General features: G+C 40.6%; 1 protein-coding gene across 1 annotated transcript in view; it reads left to right on the forward strand.

Moving 5' to 3' along the window:
- The window catches only part of SYNPO2 (synaptopodin 2), a 75,420-nt gene that overhangs the window by 49,685 nt on the left and 1,811 nt on the right, over positions 1–23,924 (forward strand). The window contains exons 2-4 of the mRNA XM_058025329.1: positions 2,863–3,014; positions 7,278–8,062; positions 11,133–13,318. Of these exons, the coding sequence (XP_057881312.1) occupies positions 2,863–3,014; positions 7,278–8,062; positions 11,133–13,318 (3,123 nt within the window). The remainder of the gene's footprint in view (positions 1–2,862; positions 3,015–7,277; positions 8,063–11,132; positions 13,319–23,924) is intronic.

A 23,924-nucleotide genomic window follows, 5' to 3' on the forward strand; every position in this document is an offset into this window, starting at 1 on the left:
TCTGGGAATAAAAAGAAATTACTCACTTCAGGTACATGAATAATAAAGAGTCCGGACTGAGGGGGAGCAGGAAATAGAGGCAGTACCAGCTGAAAATGGAGTGGAACTCTTCAAGGTGCCCACTAGCAGCTGGTATCTTGACAGGTTCAGCACTAACAGCATCAGCCCAGTTTTGCTGTTTTATACTGGTATTGCAGACATTGGAAAGCAAAGAAAATATTTTCAAGTTTATTTTGGTTTTTTTGGTGAGATCCCATTCAAAACAATTTATTGGGAAACTCACATTTTCTTCCTCAGGAAAACTTCAAGTACAAAGAAGTAACAAGTACCTGAGAAAGCCAGGACTGCACTCAAGAGCAATCACTGGTTTTATAAGAATCTCTCCTGCTTTACAGCCAAATAACCTTGCCTTAAGTCCCCAAGAACTGGATAAAGGTTTCTTACTGTCTCCTGTGTGACCAAGTTGCATTTCTGCTAACAAAAGCAGCTTTTGTTTCCCAGTGAGCTCCTCAAAGGCTTTCTGCCAAAACTTTGAGAGAAAACTGTCCACTGAACACATATTTTACCAGGGAGATCTTTCTTTCCACAAATCTTCTTGGAATTTTGTTGTTGTTGTTGTTCTGGGTGGGTCTTCTTTCTTTCTTATTTATTTATTTATATTATTTTTCCCAGAAATCTGAAAAGTGTTGGTTTACATGAGTAAATTTTTATTCATTTTTGTGGGTTTCCAGTGAAAACAAATAAACAAAGCCAGAAACAATTGCAGCTTGCCTAGCAAAGCAGTCTACATATTGTGGGGTAAGTGGGTGTTATGCTGAGGCTGAAATAACATGAATGATGATGGGATATTCTATCCTAAAAGCAACCTGCTATAATTTACCACATAACCTGCCCTTGCCTATTTTCTTCTGGGTGCTCTCCCTTCCCTTTTATTACCCCAACAGAAACATACAAAAAAAAAAAAAAAAAGGTTAATACTGAGGTGATTTTATACAGATATTGTTCAAATTTGGGAGGGTGTTTTTGCATGCAGTTTCATATTTCTCAGAATTGTGATCTCTCAACAATTCACAAGGCAGAAAAAATGGACTGAGAGAACCTTTTAAGAACTTTGAAAAGAAAATCAATCTATCTCCTTGTCTGTTGTGTTTTCTTTTTAATGCTATCAAGGAGTCCCTCAAACACTAAATAAAGAAAGATAAATAAGTTTTCTTCTCACAGTCTAGGTATCACATTGTGCTATTTTGGAGTTCACAGGTTTCTATAATGGGTGTTTATAGATTTTCTGAAAAAGGCTCACTCAAAATTCTTCATGGCACCTACATTAAATATTTACATTCAGGCCAAGAATGTCTTGTAAAATTTTAATAGCATACCCCCATACTTAAAAAAAGACAGTAACTAGACCTCATCCCAAATTCTAGCTCTTATATGAAACAAAACCTTCTAAGCACTGTCTAAAGTGTCATTTCTTCCCAAGGCACAAGGATGTTTATGCTCTTGTCCAAGGGGAGATAAACAGAGCAGCATACCACTCCATATTTGTAAATGTTAACTCTGCAAGGTAGAAACTGGCTTCTGTATGCACCAGGCTTCTGTTCCTTCACTGCTCCAAGAGCCATAATGTGACATATAGGAATGTGGAAATTGAAACAGCAGAGATAGGCATGGTGGCCCTGCCACAGTAAAATGTGCAGTCTTACTGCTGTGGCCCACATCATCCTGACTCCAAGGAACTTCCTTTCTGAAATGTATCTTAGGTACCAGCCCAGTGGCTTAAAAGAAAATCTGGGACAATTCCATGAGTCTGCAGGGCAGTTTCACCCTCAGGTCCAGAGTATATCAGAAGTAGCTCTCCTACAGTGAGTAGGAACTGACTCTGCCACTGTGAGTGTGGTAGAAATGCTACTTCCCTAAAAATTTTCAAGAAAACACTATGAGAATTAACAAGGGAAGCACGCTGAATGAACTGGATGTGGGATAAGGCCAAAGTACTCACACCAACAGGTAGAAATGGAGCTCAAAGAACTCAAGGACAGCATTTTTTGTGTATATGTCATTCTAAAATAGACTTGTGCAAGAATCCTGGTTAATATAACACACTCTTTGCCAAATATGTACTTCAAAAATAGCCATCAACTGTAGGCATACCTTGAGTGGTGTTAGAGCTGTCTGGGTTTTGTTATGCAAAGACTGTGATAAGTTACAACACACTGCCAGTGGAAAAAGGAGTGAAAATGAAAAACTGAGCTGCACAGGATTCTTGAATGAGAACTTAACAGGGAAGTTTAAACCATAACAGGCGTGCTTCAATAAATCAGGGCACTTACTCACATGACTAAACATGGATTTAGGATCTCCAGGGATGCAGATGTCTATAGTTTGGAGACTAAAACTACAGTTGGGATTCTAAGGAAAAAGTGACCAGCATGTAGCTATTGATACACTGCCCAGAGAGGCCTGAATTTACAGACTCTTCATTTACAATCTCAGTGCAGATTTCAGCTCTTAGTAGTCCTCATTTTCAGAGAAACTAATGGGGCAGTTTTTTGCAGTTCTGCTAAACTGTGATCAATTGATTGTCTGTCTCAAACTTCCATGTCTCCCAGTTTTAAAATAATTCATCCATCCTGTTTGACACCTAGCTCACAAGCTCAGTAAAGCAGGTTTTGTATTATTACTGGCCAGAATAGTGTTAACCTCAACTGAGGCAAGTTATTAATTTGTGTTACTGTAAATTTGTTTATGATCAATATTATCAATCCTTTTTCACAGACAAAAAGTATGCTGAGGACATGGTTGCTGCTGTTTTCAAATGAACACTAATTGTGCAATTTGGAATTTTTCTTTGACTCGTTGTAGGTTCGCAGCAAAAGCAAAGCAGCCAAGGCTGGACTGTGTGAGGGGGATGAGGTGGTGTCTATCAATGGCAAGCCTTGTGGAGACCTGACCTATGCTGAAGTCATTGTTCTGATGGAAAGCCTGACTGACGTCCTGCAGATGCTTATCAAGAGGTACAGGAATGCTCCAGATGCTTTGGTGCAATTCAGTGAATCACCTGGAAAATGCTGGCTTTATTTTGCAGACTTATACTGAGAGGTTCTGATAGTCCTGTTGTTAATGTCTGTAACTCTGCTTGGATGGAAAAGGAAGACAGAGAATTTGAGCTGAAGGAATTAATGTATATCATTTGAACAGCAGCAGTCAGGCACAGAATTAATAGTACAGTCTCCAAATGTAAGTATTAATACTTGCAAGGTGTCCACTACCATATATGCATACTGAAGAGCCTTGAGTTCAGTTATTCCCTGCACCCCTTTGAAGCAGTGAAGTGTTGTTATTCCCTACAGATAGGGAAGTGAGGCTTACATAAAACAAAGGCTGTATAGATGGAGAAACTGTGCTACCCAGATATGCCTCGATGATGACATGGCAAATGGTCTTCTTGGGTGGCAAAATGTGTTAGTGGTCAGGAGGAGGAGAGGGTCTGGAAGTCATGAATTCTATTTCTGTAGCTGTTATCACCTCACTAGATGAGTGGGGGAAGTCACAGCTCTCAGGGTCTCAGTTTCTACCTTTGCAAAATAGTGAGAGGGAATTTCAGTTTTTGAAAATGCTTTGAGTTTCTTAGAGCAGAGATGCTTCATGCAAACTTGCAAGCAGGCCAGCATTACTGCTCACTGAACATCAGTCTACTCCAATGCCCGTTCTGTAATTGCCATCAGTGTAATAAAGGCAACCTGAGTTCAGAGCCACCTACAGTAAAGCACATTCTCCCCAGACTGCGAATTCAGACAGGATGAACTCTGAGTCGCCTTCAGTGGGGATAAGAAGAGGAAGAAAATTCTTGAAACTCCCACACTCCTTGTAAGGGCTTAAGGCTCCCCCCTAGAGCTACTGCAGCTCCCTCTCACAGGCAGGACCAGGAAAGGATCAGAATTCATCATGACAGCTACCAGAGCAGTGTCCCTGGAAACGCTGAAAACAGGCACTTGTCTCTGGCTACCAGGGATGTCTACACAGCATATGGAATTCCTTATAGTTCCTGCAACCTGCACAAAGGAGCTTTCCTCAAGTGCTTAGCAGTTCAAAGTGACAGCCTGCCTTCAAAACTAGATGCTCTCAAGGAGTACCCATTTTATTTATCACAGACATTCTTCATGGCCTGTGTGTACATGTTGTCTGGGGCTGAGTAATGGATCAGTATGACAGGATCAGGGGGACAGAGGTAGCTGAGGATTAGATCTTATCTTCCCCAGAGTGCACAGCTCCTGCTCCTGGTTCAGCAGGGGGCAGCTGAGTGTTCCTCATGTGATAGCTGCATTCTTCTGTTTTTAATTCATAACGTGGCTATTGGAGCTGCACTTGTAAGAATGATATTTGTGGCTGACCAGCTGTCTTCTCTTCAGCCATAGAAATAGCTCCACATACTTTGACTCCTGCCTGTTGCTGTTCCATAACTGATATTTCAGTTGTCTGAAGGCCACAGGATGCTGCAGCCGAAAGGGACTCTCCATTGCCCCTGCTAGAATGCATGGTGAACAGCAAGGCACGTCCTGAAAAGATGAGAATATCAGAAAATATCAGAACCAGAACAGAGTGTTTATAACATATAATTCAGTGTTTCATGGACTGAAACCATGTCAGAAGTTTTAGGAAAATTGGAGTTGCTCAACACTCTGAAAGTGACTAAAATGTTCTAAAAAAATTCACTGTGAGAATCTTTAAACTTCTGCTCATTAGCTCACCTCTCCCAAATCCCAGTCCTTGCTGTCTGTATCTTCCCAGGTATGGGAGAATGGACTGAAACACTTCTCTTCCACTCCCACCTCATTTGTGGGTACTATCCCTCTCAGCACAACCCCCAGAAGGATTTCTCAGGAAGTGTCTTAGCATCCTTTGAGAGCAATGAGAAGAAAATTCTTCCTTTCCTGAGTAGCCACTTGTTAGCAGCCACCTCAAGAAAATGCTAGAAAGAATGAGGAAAGAATAATTTAAGTGGCATTCCACTGGTGATCTTTACATCTAAGTATCTTTTGTTAGCAGGGAAGAATATTTTGCATTGAAAAGTCCCTGAATTTTTTGCATGAAGGATGGATTTTCACAGGCATTAATTGTTGACCTAATTCTGCTCTTACAAATCTTACTTGGAGTAAAATTGGGCTTTTAAAATAGTTTTTAAAATGCTACTTGGCCTTTGATGTCTACCAAAAGTTTTCCCAATGCCGTGAAAACCACAGTGAGTTAGTGACCAGCAGCAGTGCCCAGAAAATGCTGGGTTTACAGGATGAGAGGAAAGCGACACCCTGCAGGGCGGGCACTCCCAGATGCCGTGGGGGGAGCTTCTCTCTGACCTTCCCGGCAAACGCTGGGCAAATGCTGAGCAGATGCGTCCGGGAACCGTGCAGAGAGGGGACAGACACTGAAACGCCAGCCTGGCCTTCTCACATCAGGGTTAGCAGCTCCTGGGCTACTGCTGAGTCTGGAGAGAACATTTCTAGGGGGAAGAAGGGACTGCTCAGTGCATGCCGACATGAAATACTCCATGTAGAGAGTAAAAACATGAGCCTATGACAAACCCTGCCGTGCTGACTCCAGGAGTTCTGCTTCCTTCCTGGAATTACACCAGGGCTGTTGTTCCTGCAGTGAGCTGGAAAGGCCTGAAACAGAAACAATCATGTGACAAAACAGAATGTGAAACTACAAAAAAGAAATCATACCCAGTATTCTGCCTTTTGACACAGGATGCACAATTATGTCTATATAGAGTAGAAGTATATCCATACGTAGCAAGGGCCTTTTAAGGTGGAAATCTTTCTCTCCCACACATACACACAATCATTCAACTACCAATAAAGGCTAACATTTAGCTGGCCCAGCCCCCAGTCCATATCTTAGAAGGAAATGTTTACAGATCTCTGTAATTTATCTGTGCTCGGGAGCACTACAATTGATCATCCAAGCAGCACCATGCGATGGGATCCAGCAGCACTCACAAGGAGCTCCCTAAATGAAAATCTGCCTGACCTTTACCAAGCCCCATATGCGGTTAAATGGATGTCACCCCTCTCATGCTCTTTGAGGCAGACCCAGGCTGCCACAAGCAGTGAGCTGCATGCCTGAAAAGTGAGCGATATTGAAGTTTCTTCAGCACACTGACAGATTCATTCCTTCTTCTGCTTCTTCTGACCTTGATTTCTAGGGGGTTCCAAAGTTTCAGAATAGCCAGGGCTGCTTTGGATCTCAAAAACCTCCCTAGTACTTGATATTAATACTTTACTGAGGACACCTACCACTTCCCTCATTTGAAAAAGTGCTTTGCTACCTTCTAGCAGATAGAAGCTCTAAATAACATGCTGCAGCCTTGCTGTACAGACAAGATTTCTCCTCAAATTAATAGTACTCAGTATAGTCCAGAGTACATAAAGAAAGTGCTAAGGAGTACACTAGGTGTCATAAGATCAGCAAATATCTTACCTGGGCCACAGGAATGAATAGTTTAGAAAAAGGACCTACACTGACATATATTGTAGGTTGTGTAAGTGAGAACAACATTTTCCAGTTGGAAATAGTATATTTTTAAATAGGTAGGAAATACTGTACAGGTTCACTACCCTTTTTTGCTAGATCACCAGAATAGGCCCAGAATATTTCAATTAATCCATGATATACAAGGATGATGATCCTCTCAGGAATTCTTCGAATGTGAATTTCAAATATTCAGTTCCCTCCCTCTGATCCTTATCCAGTACTTCTCTATTCCTTAGAGAGTGAATTATTTGGGACAGGAACCACATGTAAGGATGGCGCCTAAAACAGTTGCAGGAGTGGCTACAGAGCCAAAATTTGGCTACTCCTGTGGTGACATGCAAAGTCAGTTTTCTCAAGGACATGTGAAATATGAAGAAGTATTGTCTCAAAAGTCTCAGCAGCATTTCTCTGGAAACTCTGTAAAAAAAATGTGTCTGTGAAAGCACACTGATGTTAAGAATGATACAATTTCACATTTTAGGTTAGTAGTGGGGTCATAGCTCTACCAGAGTAATGTAATTTCCTTCTTACTGCACTGCTAAGTTGAAAAATTCTGAAAGATGCAAAGATGCTTCTATTTAAGATGTCTACATTCTGGGAAAATTCTTCCATTAAAGTGGACCTGCTAGAAGGTGCCATAATTAATGAGGGTGGAGAAATACTATGCAGAAATTGCCTTTGCAACTCTAATTACAATGGCTGTGCTTACAGCAGCTTAATTTCTTGAATTGTTTATGTATGTGCAGATCCTCCAGTGGAATAAATGAAACCTTGAACGCTGAAAGAGAAAATGGGAAGCACGAGAACAGAAAAATTGAGGACTATGGGGAGAACACCACACTGCAAATGAACACAGAGCAAGAGATTCCCCACGGAGACTTATGCATCACAGAGATTTACAGTGGGACTCACCACGGAGCAGCAGAAAGCAACACACACTTTGCTGAAACAAAACAAGAGACCACACAAAGCCACAGAATTGCTCCTAAAGTGATAGCCACCCCTAAAGTGATCGTGACAGACGAGGCTGGTGTCAGAGGGGTGGCAGAAGAAGGTGCCTTGGTTGAGCTGCAGGTGTCCCTCTCAAATGACGCCCACAAGGCCACCAGTGCTCCTGCTGTGACTCTCCTGGGGGCAGAGGAGTTCCCCCCTGCAGGCAGAGGCCCCAGTGCACAGCAGGGCGGGAGCAGCCCCCTCATCGCAGTTCCCCTGGCTGTGAAGGAGGGCAACATCCAGTGGTCAAACAAAGTAGTCCACTTCTCTAGCAGCAAGGAGGTCAAGAGGATCCAAGGTGCAGCTCCATCTATCCCCAGGGTGGAGGTGATCCTGGACTGCTCAGACAGGGAGGAGGAAGCGCCCAGATCTCTGTCTGAAAGGGGGTGTGTTGATTCTCAAGTGGAAGGAGGGCAGACAGAAGCACCTCCTTCCCTCCTCTCCTTTGCAATCTCAGCAGAAGCCACAGTGCAGGGAGAAGACAGCAAGCACTCGGAAAAGGAACACAGACCTCTCAAGCACAGGGCAAGGCACGCAAGTGAGTATGTCCCATCTAATATTTGCACTGTCTGGGGGCATCTCTTGTAGCTTTGCATATAATTTCAGGATTTAGAATGCATTAGAAAAAAACATGTTTAGAAATTTTTTTCGGAAGTTTTCTAACTTTCCCTCTCTCTTTTTCTTTTAAATGATGTTTCTGTTCTTGCTTTATATATTTTTTCAGGGTAATACAGTGCTCCTGATGATGAGCCAAGAGTGTACCCATGCCTTAACTGTGCTGAATAACTTTGCTTAGTAGACTTCCACTTTGAAATTAACTCATGACTTTGTCCAACTAAAAATACTTACATCCCCTGAAAGGGCTGAACTCTGCTGGTCTTCTAACTCATATTCAGTGGCAATCTGTAAAATATTAACAAAAAGAACAAGTTGCTTGCACATGTCTAAGTGAATCCTGTGGCTTTCTCCTTTTATAGCAAAAGCTTTGCGTGGTCATTTGCATCATCTAAAACCAAAGCCATGCCACTGCTTTGAAAAGTTAATAAAAAAGTCTAGCAATAAAGCTTGATGTTGTCTGCAGAAGAGATTTTGACAGACACCAGCATGTGTACAACTGTTACATGATCCTTTTGGTTTTGTCAGCCTTCTCTAGACTGTAAAGTGAACATGTTATTTCTCCTGACTCCCAGACCCAGAGGTCAGCTTCAAAATGAGTCCAAGAAGTTTACATGGAAGCAAACTTGCCACTGGAGGCATTATTGATTAACTGGGTGTAGAGATGTATTATTTATTACTTAATCTATTTATTTCTTTGTTATTTTATTCATCTGGGAGCTTTCTATTGGTTGCTTGCTCCTTCCCAGCAATGTGAAGAATCCTGTCTGGGGATTTTGTAGCAGTATGTCAAAGGTGCTTGAATGTGTGCAGTGAGATACTGTAGCAACAAACTATTTCATATGCAGCGTTGGAACTCCTCTGCTAACCCACTGCTAATTCCTCTGGAAGCATATTTTTAGCATGATAACCATTTGTGTCTCATTGGCAAGTGGATTAGGCAGTTACTTATGCCTAAGTGTCTGCATGCAACCCACATATTTTGGGCATATTAAATGAAGTATAAAAGAAAAGTGCACATGCTTCACATTTTGGCTGCAAAGTCAGAACCAATTGTGGAACTGTGCCTGCATTTCTTAGGGAATTACTTGCAGTGCCTGTCTTAAAAGGAAAAAAATACAAAGAATGAACTAATTTTTACATTAGAAACTCTTCTTTCAAGAAGTCCTGTACTTTTTCCATGTCAACTATGACAATCTCAGTTTCTTATAAACTAGTGGCAGGTCATTATGCTTAGGAACAAGTGATTTACTACAAATTTTTTTTAATTATTATTATTATTATTATTATTATTATTATTACTACTACTACTACTACTAACCTGTCTACACATTAGAAAAGACAAATTGCCCAGCCTAGTGAATGCTCTGTGTGCAGCAAGCACTATGCATGTTTTCTGCAAAAAGAGAAGTTATTATGCATTTAAGTCTGAAAAAAAACTTTTAGAAAAGAACTTTTATTATGATCTCTTTAGCAGAAATTTTCTCTGCAAATATTATTCAGATTATATTTACCTGAATAGGAAGCACTCCAACACTAAAACCCATAGTTTTGGAAAATACCTTCCTATTGTAAGCAATTGGATTGTCACAGGACTGAGCCAAGGATTTTGTGATGCCGCTCTCCAACAATAAAATATTACAAATTGCTGGTTTGGGTGCCATGCTCTTTTCTCTTTTATAGATTCTTGTGAGGATCATTGGTCCAGTTGTGCAGTCATCTGGCATAATGGCAAAACTCCAATTGTCTTTAATAGGAGAAGTATCAGACCCCATCTACTGACATGGCTAAAAGGATCATGACTAGAAAACACAGGGCATAACTTTCTTTAAAAAGTTTGTTTTATTTATGCCAGAAAAAGATACTGAATAATTTACTTTTATCAGAGGCATGTTTTTTCCTTGTGACTATAGATTTAGTCAGGAATGGCTTTAAATTCCAGGTTTTTTGAAGGGAGGAGCTATTGAGGCTGTAATTGATGAGGTTCAGTGGTAGAGTACGAGGAAGGGAAAGCAGCAGGGACACCACCTGACCACCATTGCCCCATGAGGGACATGCTCCATGTCCCATTACAAAGAAGCAGTCGCACTGATGAACAGTGCATCCATCAGCCTTGCAGCTGCATCTGTTCCTCTTTCACATGACCTGAAGAAAACCAGTAGCTTATGCTTTCAGAAATATTGTCATTGATACTCCAGTGAATACCCTTGAGAAGTTAGTTGAGTCTCCTTGGTTGTGCTCTTAAATGTGGATTCACTCTTGTCACATTTCCAAAATAAATATTCTGTATATGTCATATCTTACGGAACTTATATTTCATGCAAATAATGCTTGTTTAAAGACTGAAACCTGCTTTCATTGCATACTATGGACAAAGGGGTTGAAAGTCAATGCTAATATTTTCTGTGTATGCCCTTCTGGATGTCTACTTGCTTTTAAACAGCTAATACACAGTAGCATGCTGACTTATAGCAAGTTTGCAATTTACAGGAGTAAAAGAAGCACCTGAATGGCAGAAGCTGCTGCCACTGTCAGACAGAATCTGCTCAGTTTCATTTGGTCTTGGACATTAAGCAGTCATGGGCCTGCCTGGCTGGGAATGGCTGCTGTAAGCCTAGGAACTTGTAGTCAAATACTTGGAAAACACCAGACCAGAAGCTGGATAAATGAGTAAATATCACCTGCCTGTTGGTCCTGGGAATAAAAATTTACAATGTTAGAAATAAAGATGTGTATAATGTTCCTGTTGAGCTGAGAGTTCTAAGGAAAGTGATGTAGCCTTTGAACTTGCATGGGTGTGTCTCCAAGGCATGCTGAGTATGGCATTTCTAACCCAGCTGATATTGTGAGAAAAAATCAAGTATAATGAACTTTCCATACAAAAGAAATGTTTTCATATTTAATAAATTTCAGTACAGAAAAATGCACTTGTTAGTCTCCTTGCAGAGTGGTGGGCTGCATGAATTAATTGTGCACTCTGATTCCTTCCCCAGGGCTCCGACGAAGCGAGAGCCTGTCGGAGAAGCAGGTGAAAGAAGCCAAATCTAAATGTAAAAGCATTGCACTGCTGCTGACAGCAGCTCCCAACCCCAATTCCAAGGGGGTGTTGATGTTCAAGAAGCGCCGCCAAAGGGCGAGGAAATACACTTTAGTCAGCTACGGGACTGGGGAGTTGGAACGTGACGAGGACGAGGAGGAAGAGGGTGAAGGTGAAGAGGGGGACAAGGAAAACACTTTTGAGGTGAGTTTGCTTGCAACAAGTGAGTCAGAAATAGATGAAGATTTTTTCTCTGACATTGACAAGGACGGAAAGATCGTGACATTTGACTGGGACAGTGGTCTGCTCGAGGTGGAAAAGAAGGCAAAAAGTGGAGAGGAGATGCAGACGCTTGCAGACACCACAGGGAAAGGGGCCCTCATGTTTGCCAAGAGGCGGCAGAGGATGGATCAGATTACGGCGGAACAAGAGGAGATGAAGGCAAGCACAGTGCAGACAGAGGAGCACAGGGAAAGCACCATGACAGAGAACTTCCAGAAAGTGAGCTCTTCCATCTATCAATCAAAAGAGGAGGAAATGTTGAGACAGCAGAGCTGTGTGAGCAAAAGCTACACAGACGTGAGCCAGAATCACAGCAAAGTGGTACAACAAAATGGCTTTGGCTTAGCACCTAGCACAAACCTCTCTTTTCAGTCCTCTGGAACTCAAAAGGCACCATCTTTGAATAAAACAGCAAAACCCTTCCCTTCTGGAGTTCAAAACCGAGCAGCTGCACCATTTTCACCTGTAAGAAATGTCACCAGTCCCCTTTCAGATGCAGCAGCACCACCTCCTTACTGCTCTGTCAGCCCACCAGCTGAGGCTTTCTACAGACCTGTCTCAGCTCCTGTGGCCAGCAAGGCCGCCCCACCCGCATGGGCAGCCACGGAGCCCACGGAACACATCGCGTCCAGGGATGAAAGGATTGCCGTGCCAGCCAAAAGAACTGGGATACTGCAGGAGGCAAAGAGAAGAAGCACTTCCAAACCCATGTTCAATTTCAAAGACGCACCCAAAGTAAGTCCTAATCCTGCCCTGTTGTCCCTTGTACACAATGCAGAGGGCAAAAAAGGGACCGGAGCTGGTTTTGAGTCAGGACCTGAAGAAGACTACCTCAGTTTGGGAGCAGAAGCTTGCAATTTCATGCAGACTCAAGCATCTAAACAAAAGGGCCCTCCTCCTGTTGCTCCAAAGCCTTCACTCAAGGTGTCTCCTTCTGCTAGTTCTCCACTTTCACCGGTTTGGTCACCTTCAGCTGCAGCTTCCAACAAGCCTCCTTCTTTCCCAGCACCAGCCTCACCTCAGGCAGCGTATCCTGCACCACCCAAATCTCCACAGTATCCTCATTCTCCCGTCCAACCCCCAAGCACTCTCGACCTTGCTGGTCCTTTCAAAGGGCCTCAGGCCAGCCTGGCGAGTCCAAACCTTGCCCCCAAGGCAACACCAGTCACCCCAAGCTCTGGAGAAACAAAGCCTCCCTTTGAGATGCCACCAGAAATGAGTGGGAAAGGAGCACAGCTGTTTGCCAGGAGGCATTCCCGAATGGAGAAGTATGTGGTGGATTCAGAGACTGTGCAGGCTAACATGGCACGAGCAGCATCTCCAACTCCATCTTTACCAGCTTCTTGGAAATATTCATCTAACGTCCGAGCACCTCCACCCGTCGCTTATAATCCCATCCACTGCCCATCTTACCCTGCTGCTGCTACCAAGCCTTCTTCTAAAGCGCCTGCTGCTACCAAAAACACAAAAAGAAAACCTAAGAAAGGTCTCAATGCTTTGGATATCATGAAACATCAACCTTATCAACTCGATCCATCTTTATTTACTTTCCAGCCTCCTAAGGAAAGCCTTGCCCTGAAGCAGACATCGAAGCTGTCCCCCTCAAAGCAAACACTGCCTTTACCCACCTTCCTTCCACCTGGTGCTGGCTCTCCCACGAGGGCCCGGCCCTCCTCGGTGTACTCCGTGCCAGCCTACGGGTCCCAGCCTTCGTTCCCATCCAACGCCTCTCTCCCAGGGAATGAATCATACTCACCCACGGGCTACTCTGCCTTTTCTAAGCCAGAAACCACCACATCCTCTTTGTTTACCGCTCCAAGGCCAAAATTCTCAGCCAAGAAAGCTGGTGTCACTGCACAGGTGTGGAAGCCATCGGTTATTCGAGAGTAAACTTGGTTTCTAAGCAGAAACTTAGTGTCCATTTTGCTTGCAGTCACTGGTTTGCAGTGGTCACCTGGCACACAGACTGTGCCAGTGGTATTCCTTAGCTTACTTAAGAATGTCAGATGTATCACCTCAAATCTGGGTCCAAAATATTTGAACTTTTTAAAGGAATCAAAATAGATCTAAAATTTTTAGCACATTTATGCATTTTATCAGGTGCTTTATAGAGATGACATCCTGAAATGGAGAGGTGCCATTGCACGAAGTGAGCAGGACACTAGGTTTTTGCTTTAGGACTACAACAATAGAAACAGTGAACAATGTTCCTGGTATGTCAAATTAACAGAGAACAGCTTTCTTCCTGTCACTCTCCCCAACTGTGTTCTAATGACCTAGGGATTAGAGGACTTTGGTGTTGCTTTTTTTTAAAAGAAGTGCCTTATTAACTAATAGCAATATGTATTATTAACACAGCATAAAATAGATACAGTGGTAGACTCTGACTGATCACTAGCAGAACACAACTGGATAGACCTTTGGCCTGCACAGAGCCTCATGGAATTCACTCAGAGTCTGTCCTGGCTCAAAGGTCCTTCCACAGGAATCTGATTGATCAGCCAGGGGCTTAGCTAGTAAGCTATGTGGATCAGCTGTGATCCAAAATCATGAATTGCCTCTGTGATTTCACAGAGAATGTGCTATAAGAGATGCTGGAGTGTTATGAAGACTAAAAAGAGGTGGAAAGACAGCTGGACAAATTGCTTAAAATTTCCCATTTTGGGGAAATTTCACATCCCACATGCAGGCATATTTTTAGCCAGAGTTTGCCTTGAACCCAGCAAGTATGAGAGAAGCATGTAAATCAAAATTATTGAGCAGTCAGAGAGGTGAGCTGGGTTTTGCAGCTCTAATGCAATGAACCCGTTTCTTGTGAAAGCACAGTGACTGAGAACTGGAGGGCTGCCTATAGTGTAGAGTTCTGATTCTTGCTCCCAGAGTACTTTGTGCCACAGAAATTACCTGTAAATCATGATTATGACCATGTCTTCCTACTGGCCTCTTGTACACATTTAATTTTCTTCTCTTGGGCCTCTACAGTGCTTCTTCACACTTTAAATCTTTTTACTCTGGTCTTTTGCTTTTATCTTTTACTTGTCATATTGGGGACTAAGGATTGAAATACTGCTACTGGGGAGAGCTTCTAAAAGTCTGTGATCTTGAAATGTACTGTATAATCCTGCAGTAAATCTAGAGCAAATATTTGAGTAGTTTAGCGTGGCTTTCATCAGCATTAGTGGTGCTAGGGCTAAAACAAGGTGCTGTTTCTCACAACTAAGGGAATCAAAATCCATCCCAGGTGGGAAGCTAAAGATTAAAGCATAACTCTGTGAATAAAGGTAGCAGAATTTGTTGGTATATTTGTTTAAACTATCATTCAGCTAGTCACCGACCAGATTATGGACCTTGTATATCATAGCAGGGTTTGAAGAACCATCTATTTCAATGAAGAAAACATTCCTAAGTATGAACAAAATCTCTGTAGTTTGGTCCCATGATGGTAACTCAAACTGCAATCAAAGATGAGAAGAATGCATTCGGTTGCACATGCAGAAAGCAGGCTGAATTCAAACTCTAATCAAATCAATAAAAAACACTCATATGAATTTTGGACCTCCAAAATTCTACTCTCCCCTTTAAATTTTAGATTGGGATAATGACTGCATTAGAAGAAAAAGACCAAGGGGCCATCTCCCCCTTAAAATTCAGAAAAATTATAGGATGTTCAGAGGGGGAAAAAATTGAAAAACTCAAGAAATAGTTATACTGCATTTACCTGGAAATAGAAAGTAGCAATATTTTAGTCCTTTGGAGATCTCCATTATACCTGTTTTCCACTGTCAATACCTGTACTTTTCTTCTATCATTAAACTTGTCCCTTTCCTCTCTGCCTGTTTGTGGCTTTTTTCTTTGGTTTGGCAGCTTTTTTTTTTTGCTTCACATCCATGTACAGACTGACAGCTTATTTTTGGGGGAAGACTATTTCCTATGCTAGTCTGTTAATACAAAAGCTCCTCCGTCCCCTTCCCCACCTCTTTCCTCTTCCCTTTGCTCCCTCCTTTCTTTCCCTCTTTCCAAGATCAATCTGGAGTAGCACACACTATTTTAGGTAGACTTTAAGACACCAGGATTTACTTTGAATAAAGATCCCCTGCCAAAGGTAAGTAATGCTATGAAGAGACACAGAAATCCAATCAGCCTCATATTGCCTTTCTGTTTTTGCTTAGTCTCCTCCTGTAGAGCACATCTGTAAATTATAATCATACTTCTGTACTTGTTCACTCCACCACCAAAAGAATATTTCCCTAAGGAGGAGACTTATGGCAGCTTTGTCCTTCCTCCACAAGTGTTGGTATTGATGCATGTGGCTCCGAGACACAGGAGCTTCCAAAGTGCATCTATACTGAAAAGCTGAAATTTGATCCCATTTGCATTCAAATACAAGTATTTTATATGGCCTAGAACAATGACAGAAGGATTTTTAAAGCACCAGTTAGAGTTAAAAACAAAAGTCTCAATGACATTAGTGCTCATAGCTCAGTTTGGATCTTTTGAAAATCTCATTCAAAGCCCATCTCTGAATTCAATTCCTTATATACACATCATCCTACACACATGGGACTTGCATCCAACTTGGCTTCAAGGCTCGTTTTACTAATCAGGTAAGTCTTTAATTCTTATTACTGTTTCAAAAGACTGCTCTGCCTACAGGTTTATTCAAGATGTAATCTCTCGTGAAGCAGATATTTAGAGGAAAGCTGAGCTGCTCATTATCATGGGTCTAGATGAAAAGCTAAAGTCAAATGTATCTGAAATGTCAAGAAAATGAATTATTTGTGTAGAGGAGCCATCTGAAATTTCATTTGGAAAGGGCAGTGAGCTTTTGTAGATGGTTTTCTGAAAAAGCTATTAGAATTATTTTATATAATATGGCCAGCCTGCCAAGATGCAGTTGTCATCTTTGCTATGGAAGCATATTTAACAGTGAATTTTAAGCCATGTCCAATAACAATACTTCCAGTATGTTCACATTAAAGGAGGAATTTATGTGTTTTATGACTATTTTAACACATTTAATTAACACAGACTGGAGGTATTATAATACACCAGTTTTGATCTCACATTCTAGACAGCCTTTTCATAAAAATAGCTACCTCAATCAAGGGTTAATATATCTTCAATTTAATCATAAATTAAGTTATAAACATCCTGCTACATAACTGAATTGGAAAGTTTTGTTTTGGAGATGAGTGGCTTTCAGACAAAAAGTTAAAATTTCTGCTGCAAAAATGAAAGAAAAAATTTAGTTTTTCGCCTAGAACTAAAGAACTAAAGAAGAACTCTTCTTCTTAAGAACTGCTTAACTCCTCCTCCCTTCTCTAGAGGAACCACTCTTACCATGTTCTTGCTTGAGAAAAAATAATGTACTATGAAACAACCAGAAAGTGATTTCAATGAATTTTTCCTGTAGCAACATTTATAATGTAAACATTACCATCTCTTACAAGCAAGCCTCATTCTTCTGCTTTCTTCTCCTAAGGAAGAAACTAAAAATAAGAGGTTGAGGTACCAGCAGGCTCCAAAAAAACCAGGAAGTGTGGAGTTTGTGTGTGGTTCAGGTAGAAAAATTAGTGCTAATTAGCAGAGCAGAAATTTTGAGAGAAAAAAGTACTGGGATTAGAGGGAGGCAAGCTAGGGGGACAAAACTCCATAAAAAAAAGAGCGACTACACAAGATAAAGTACCTGTCAGAGGATTTTGAAATAATGATGGTAAAAGAACAGCAAGAGGGGCTCTGTATATAGAGACAGCTGACTATTTCCAGACATTTCCTGATTTTTGTTTTTGTTGAACTCTGAGAAAAGGTGACAAGCAGTTATAAAGAGAACTTCACACCAGATGATGGGATCTGGGAGGAGCATTGCTTATCAAGTATCCAGGAGGAGAGCTCAGCAAAGGACCAGCCTGACCCTTGTGTGCTGCTCCAGCTGTTCTGGAGTGGGGAATGCTCTGTACGCTGTGAGGCAGGGGAACAGCAGGGAAATGACAACAACTAACACTGTGCAAAATGTTTCTCCTCTCTTTTTTCCAGGATCCTTTTCCAGATTTGCTAGCTTTAAAATTCCAAACCCTTTGGTTCTAAAAAGGTTCCCTCTTCCAGTCTTGCCTTTTTACATGATGCAACTTTCTGTACCTGAAGTCAAACAGCTGGGATTGCACTGATTGCTTTGGTGGTTTGGCACAGCAAGTGCAAATCTTTATTACAAAGCTTGGCATAATTTATAATGGCTCTGCTCAGCTTGGAATGGAAACACTATATGATGAAGAAACTTGACAAGATCTTCAAAACCATGTGGATTCACAAGCTCTGAATGAACTCACTGCTGGTAGATCTTTTGGGAAAATATGTGAGCCTGGTAATTTCATGGCAGTCTTGGTGCCCCCATCACAACTTGACAGTACCCAGTACAACAACTGGTCTTACTTTACAGTAGACATTACTTTTGCATGCCATTACATAAAGGAGAAGTTGGGATCACTCAAGAGTTATGTTTGACAAGTGGTTTTCAGGCTGGTTGCTTACTAATGGAAGCCCTTCAGGTTTTCATCAAATGATTTAAAAAGTAGAAAAAAACCTGAAACTCTATGTTGAAATGATCTCTACAGATGCAGACTTGAACTCTTCCTTTATGAGCTAAGACAAACCATATGACAATAATCCCATGGGTTTAATATTTGCTTCCTTAAGTAAGGCAGGGAAAGACTTTTTCTTTGTGTGCTGATCAAGTCTCCAGTTATCCTCTAGAGCATTTAAAGGAAAAACCTATTCCTCATTGTAATGATCTTGACAAACTTTTTAATTGCAATGCACGTGAAACCTGCACAAACACCTGGGTTAATATAATAACTGCACACTCCCTTAGGCTGAGAAAACTCAGCTGTGAGAGAAATAACTTCCTGAATTTACAGCTTAACTATCTGGATGAAGGCTTCCTTTGTGGGGAATTAATGTAAAACCAGCATTTTCATACAAGAATCCTCATTCTTTTGTACATTTTAAAGACAGAAATCTTAAACCAGAGACTCCCCTCATAACTCCAGGCAATTCAAAGATAAGATACTATGAAAATAACCAGGTGATTTCTAAATAAGTGTCAAGACTGGACTGTTGAACAGATGGAATGTTTCTCTTAATGTTTCCATCTAGATCTGAAACAGCAGATTGTAATGGTTTTAAGAAACATACAACAAACAGAAGAAAAGGAGGAACATTACAGAAGTAAAATACATTCCCAATCACGGGAGCACATTGGATTACAAAGGGTGACATGGAGCACAACATTCAGTTTCAGTGTGAGCTTTAACTGATTGAGAAGCAAAGAATTCAGCACATTTATATTATACGTAAAAGCTTCCATACAGTATAAACCTAAGGACAAATATTTTCAGGTTTTTAAAAGAAGGATTCTTTTTTCCCCAAAACCTATAAGTAACTGCTAGTGATTTTTGGCTTTGATTTGTGAGAATGCTTCTTCTCACAACCCCTCTATGCAGGTTGTTGTTGGCACATGGCTCTATACTGCAAACAAAAGGAAATATCCGGCATCTGGGTACACTTGGTTTTCTCCCTAGAGTGCTGAAGTGGAACTGATGCAAGCATCTGACACTGTGTATATAGAATTATGGGAAAAGCAATATTAAACACTGCTGTTTGGATTGCAAAGTGAGGCACTTGGAATTCTTGTTGCCTGTGTCAACTTAATCCAATCTCCTTGGTTTTTGTGGCCAGAACATCTGCAATCATTGCAAGGATTCCCATCTGACAAACAGCTCTTTGCTTTGTTTTGACATCATTCCATGCTCAGCACCATTCCTTACTCAATGCACACTCTTCAAAGGGTGCCTTTCATTCTGAATGATTTTCTTACTGATTTCTGCTGCTGGCACCCAAACCATTCAGAAGCTAGGGTTCATCTTTGCACTGTTGCATTCTACAAATGAATAAATAATGCACAGCTTGAGCAGCACTGACACCAGGGCACTCTGTGGCCCTGGGTGTCCAGTTCAAGGCACTTCAAGGCATCTCCAGAGCCCAGCAGCACATGCAGCAGTTACTCTGTCAATGTCATCATTAACATCCCTCTGTGAGTGTTAACAGCTGGCAGACTCCAGGTGGAATTCCAGAAAGGGAGCCCTCAGTGACCAGCTATGAATTCCAACCCACAAAACCACCTTTTTTTACAATCTACTCCTGTGCTAGAGAACCCTAATATTTCCTAAATTAATCCCTGAATTGGTGGGGCAGAAATCCTGAAATTTAATCAAAATGCATCAGCACTGGGCAATGGTGCTTTCATTTCAGAGCTTTGGAAGAGCTGACCTTCCAACTTCCCTAGCATTGCTTCAAGGCAACTTTTTTAAGAGCCAAAATAAAGCCTGGAATTCCATCATGGAGCACACTGTAACAGAGGGGTTGAACCATCAGATGCTTGTAGGAATGAATGAATAAAACACTCATACCTCACAGGATATGGGTCTGGAACAGGCTGTGCTCTTGTTGAGCCTGCATAAAGCTCTCAGCGTGAATGTTCACACACAGGGACATTTACACTGAAATATGGGACACTTCAGACACAAAGGTTTGTGTCAAACCAGTTCTAAAGCAGGCGCGGGTACCACATCTCAAGGTAGAAAGGTCAGAAAACAGGGCCAAGTTTGCACTGGTAGCTGTGCAATGTAAAATCCAGCAGGTGGCAGCAAATATTGCTCATTACAAGAAATAAACTGTTTATTCCAAGGAAATCTAAGGCACCTATGGCCAAAACTTTCAGACATTTGCTTTCTGTAGGCATAAATGTACTGTGTTTAGAGAACTGCGTATGGATAAAGATTAAATTATAATAAAAAGCTGGTTTTCTTTCATATGCACAGGTCCAAAATGAGCTAACTAATTTATCAAGTTAAAAGACAAGTTAGCAACAGTCTTTTGGTTTTTAAGCACACAGGCATTTCGCAGAAGTGAAGGCCTAATCTAGTAATTTACTTTCTTTTTCTAAAATTAATTGACAGCTAAAAAGGACTTTATTTTCAAAGGCAAAACTTTTCACAAATTTTGTCACAAATCTTATGTGAGTTGCCGCAAAACTTATGTGAGGTGGCTGACAGTAACTGCTTCCTTAGTTTGTATACAAATTATGAAAACAAGATTGTTCTCACCTGAAATAACACCACGTTTAGAAACAATTTGAATTTAGAATAAATTAGATTCCAGTCCTAAAATTCCCTATAAAGTTTCAGAATCACGCCTTGACAAGACAGCTTTGAGGAAGACAAGATCAGGCCTGAACTGTGTGATTCTAATTTATTCCTGGTCTCAGTACAGCCACTGACAAGGTTTTAGTTGTTAGACAGGTGAGATTCCCTCCCCAGCCATTAGTCAAATTTCTTCATTCCTATTTTAGTCTACTGTAAAATATTTCAAGAGTTTCAAATAAAAATTATTTTCCCATTTTATTTCAAAACTTTTGGTAGTTGAATTGTAAAATAGCTGTAGCATTTACTGCAGAGCTGGCAGCATTTCTGAGAGAAAATATGTTTTCATTACATAAAGTTTAAATAATAAATGGTTTGGGGAAAAAAAAAGCTTTAATATTATTAACAATATGTCTCTCTTCCATACTCAGCTCAGTTAAAAAAGCTGAACTGCTTCTTTCATGTTAAAAAAACAGAAATAAGAAAAGAATTGAAAGGCATAAAAATTCAGTATAATTTATTTTGTCCTAGCATTTTCTCAGTGGTTTGGTCTCTAACTGGAGAGGCCATTGCAAGCCCATAGAAGGCCAAAGGAGAAATGCATCATTCTGGGCTTCAGAGTCACTTTTTGAGATAAAACAACTGTTTTATCTGCTTCCTCCTCCTTTGTCCCTTTCTGTGTAAACAGCATCCAGGCACTATTGTTAACTCGGATTTTAATGTGCTTTGATATGGGATTAAGGACCAGGACCATAATGAAAAGACAAAAATAAAATTGCTTTAATGACTTAGACACGAAGGTCCAACTTTTTCAAATTACTTCATTAGGGAGGAGTTTATGTGGAGAGAGTTTCACTGGACTATTCAGAGCCCAACCCAATTTTGTGTTCTTGACTGGCAAAACAGCAGTTGTGGTTTGTAAACACACACACACAGAGTTTTCTCGTACTGAGATGTTCCACCTGAGACACAAAAACAGCTGCTGGGAAATCATTTCACTACGTAGTACTACACATTCTTATTTAGCCTGGAAAAGGAAAAAAGACCTTTCTGACTCCTGCCTTTAAAATTTGCACTATTTATGAACTTAAGTACTGTTCTTTTTGTCTTGCAGCTTTTCATAATTAAGAAGAAAATTGAAATAGCTGTAAGTTCCAAATAAGCCATTTTTTCCTGACAATTGGTAAAGATATCATTAAATCAAAGGCAGACAGTCACACTTATCCATCTTACATTAACTAGATCTGTACAGGCACACACCTAAGTACTGCTTTTACGTTCATTTGCTTATGTATGGAAATAGTTCCTTTTGGAAGTAGTATTATATAAATATTAGTTTTTATTAACACAGATCTTATAACTACCAGAGATTCTTGCAGTGTCATGAATGTTTGCTTCAGTGAGCAGTTTATAACTAGTTTGCATTGTCAAAATCAGTGTTAATCTAAAACTAACTTAAACAGTTTAATCTGTTTGCACAGACACTTAAGGCACTCAGCAGCTGACAGGATTCTTTGATGGCCAAGGGCAACACTAAATAGCCCTTCCTCTTCTTTACATTTAGGAATCACTTTCCCTTCAATAACTAGTGCAGAAAAAGGTCTTTCCCTATGAAAACATCCAGGAACTGGAATAGAATAAATTAATCAGTGTAGAGGGTTCTAGCTTGTCTTGCTGCATAATTCTAGTAACTGTTTTACCACAAGGTCATAGGAATAAAAAAGGTGATAAAGTAATAATTCTGGTAGCATTTCACTTTTCTCTTCATCCTTGATTTCTGAGGTGAAGAATGGAAAATCTCTACCCCTCTTTTTATTTTTTTCTTATAGCTTAAGGGAAAAAGAAGGGAGAGTAATTATTCTCTAGTTACACTTCATGTTTTTGATTGTGTCTGGGATTTGTGCATTGTTTCTAGTACATGCTTGTCAACAGATGTATCTCCAGAATTTAAATATAAAGGGGAAATGTTAGAAAGTATTAGCATCTCTGGCTGCTGCTGTCCAGCAGATGAATGATGAATTCTAGTGATTGGAAGTTGCCTGAATTCCAGAATTTGTTAGCTTGAAGGGGCTGAACACCAAAGTAGTGTGTTGGTTGGTTGGTTGGTTGGTTGGTTGGTTGGTTAGTTAGTTAGTTAGTTAGTTAGTTAGTTAGTTAGTTAGTTAGTTAGTTAGTTAGTTAGTTTTCTCTTCCTCAAATTCCTTCAGGCCCTCCTTTTGGAATTTGCAAGGTTCCTCCTCTGTACTTCAGCCTTCTTCCAGGTAAAATATCTGGAATGCTGTTTACCCTCACAGTTTTGTCCTCTGACAATCCAAGAAGATAAATATTAGTTAAACCCACACACTGTTCAGTCCTTACTTCAAGGAAGCAGAGACTATCCTTACTTTACAAAAGCTAGAGGAAACTGATGTGCATTTTCACATTTTGGAATTTCAAAGTTAAAACCCAGCCTAAAGTCTTTAGTCTAAATAAGAGTCCTCAGACCTTTTTTTCTAAAGACAAGCTATCAAGTGGGAAATGGAAGACCAGACCAGGACTTCTACATAAATAATACAATAGAATGATTCATTTTGATAAAAAGGTAGTAAAACACTTAATAACTCACCATTCTCTGATTAAACTCTGTCAAAGAAAATTAGTTCCTGCTTTATAACTTATGGTTACACCAAAAAGATACTTCCATAACTTGATGAGCTCTGGAGTTTTTCTCTGAACAGGACAGACTCAACAGTATCTTCATCTAAAGGTCTTGAAAAGACAGATATCTTATCCAACACTTGTTTAAACAGGATCATTTCTCTCTGCATCTCTGAAAACCTACAAAGTACTCACAGGGCTTTGAACAGATATTTCCATTGAAAAAGGGGAATTTTTGTGCAGTAGAACTCTCCTGAGAGGAGCTTACACCACTGGACTGATGAGGTGGGCCTGTTTGATCAACTACTTCATCCCTCTCTATGACCTTATCTTCTTAATTGCTTTATATTTTATATTCTTAATAACCACCTAATTTCTTGTGGTTTGGGTTATCTGATTACTTTCTAACATAGGGGGGTGTGTGGGTGGGATTGATAATGTTGGGGAGTTTTCTCTCTGAAAATGCAAACTGGAAATAGCTGATCATAGCTAAGAGATGACAGGACAGTCCTGTCATAAAGCATCAGTTGTGAAACTTGTCAAAACTCTCATGACATAACCTCTGAGTGTCACTACACTTTTTAAAAGAGATTCAGGCTAAGTGTGACCCAACTGACTGAAAATTATGAAATCTG

The sequence above is a fragment of the Melospiza georgiana genome, chromosome 5, assembly GCF_028018845.1.
Source record: "Melospiza georgiana isolate bMelGeo1 chromosome 5, bMelGeo1.pri, whole genome shotgun sequence".
In the NCBI taxonomy this organism is placed as follows: domain Eukaryota; kingdom Metazoa; phylum Chordata; class Aves; order Passeriformes; family Passerellidae; genus Melospiza; species Melospiza georgiana.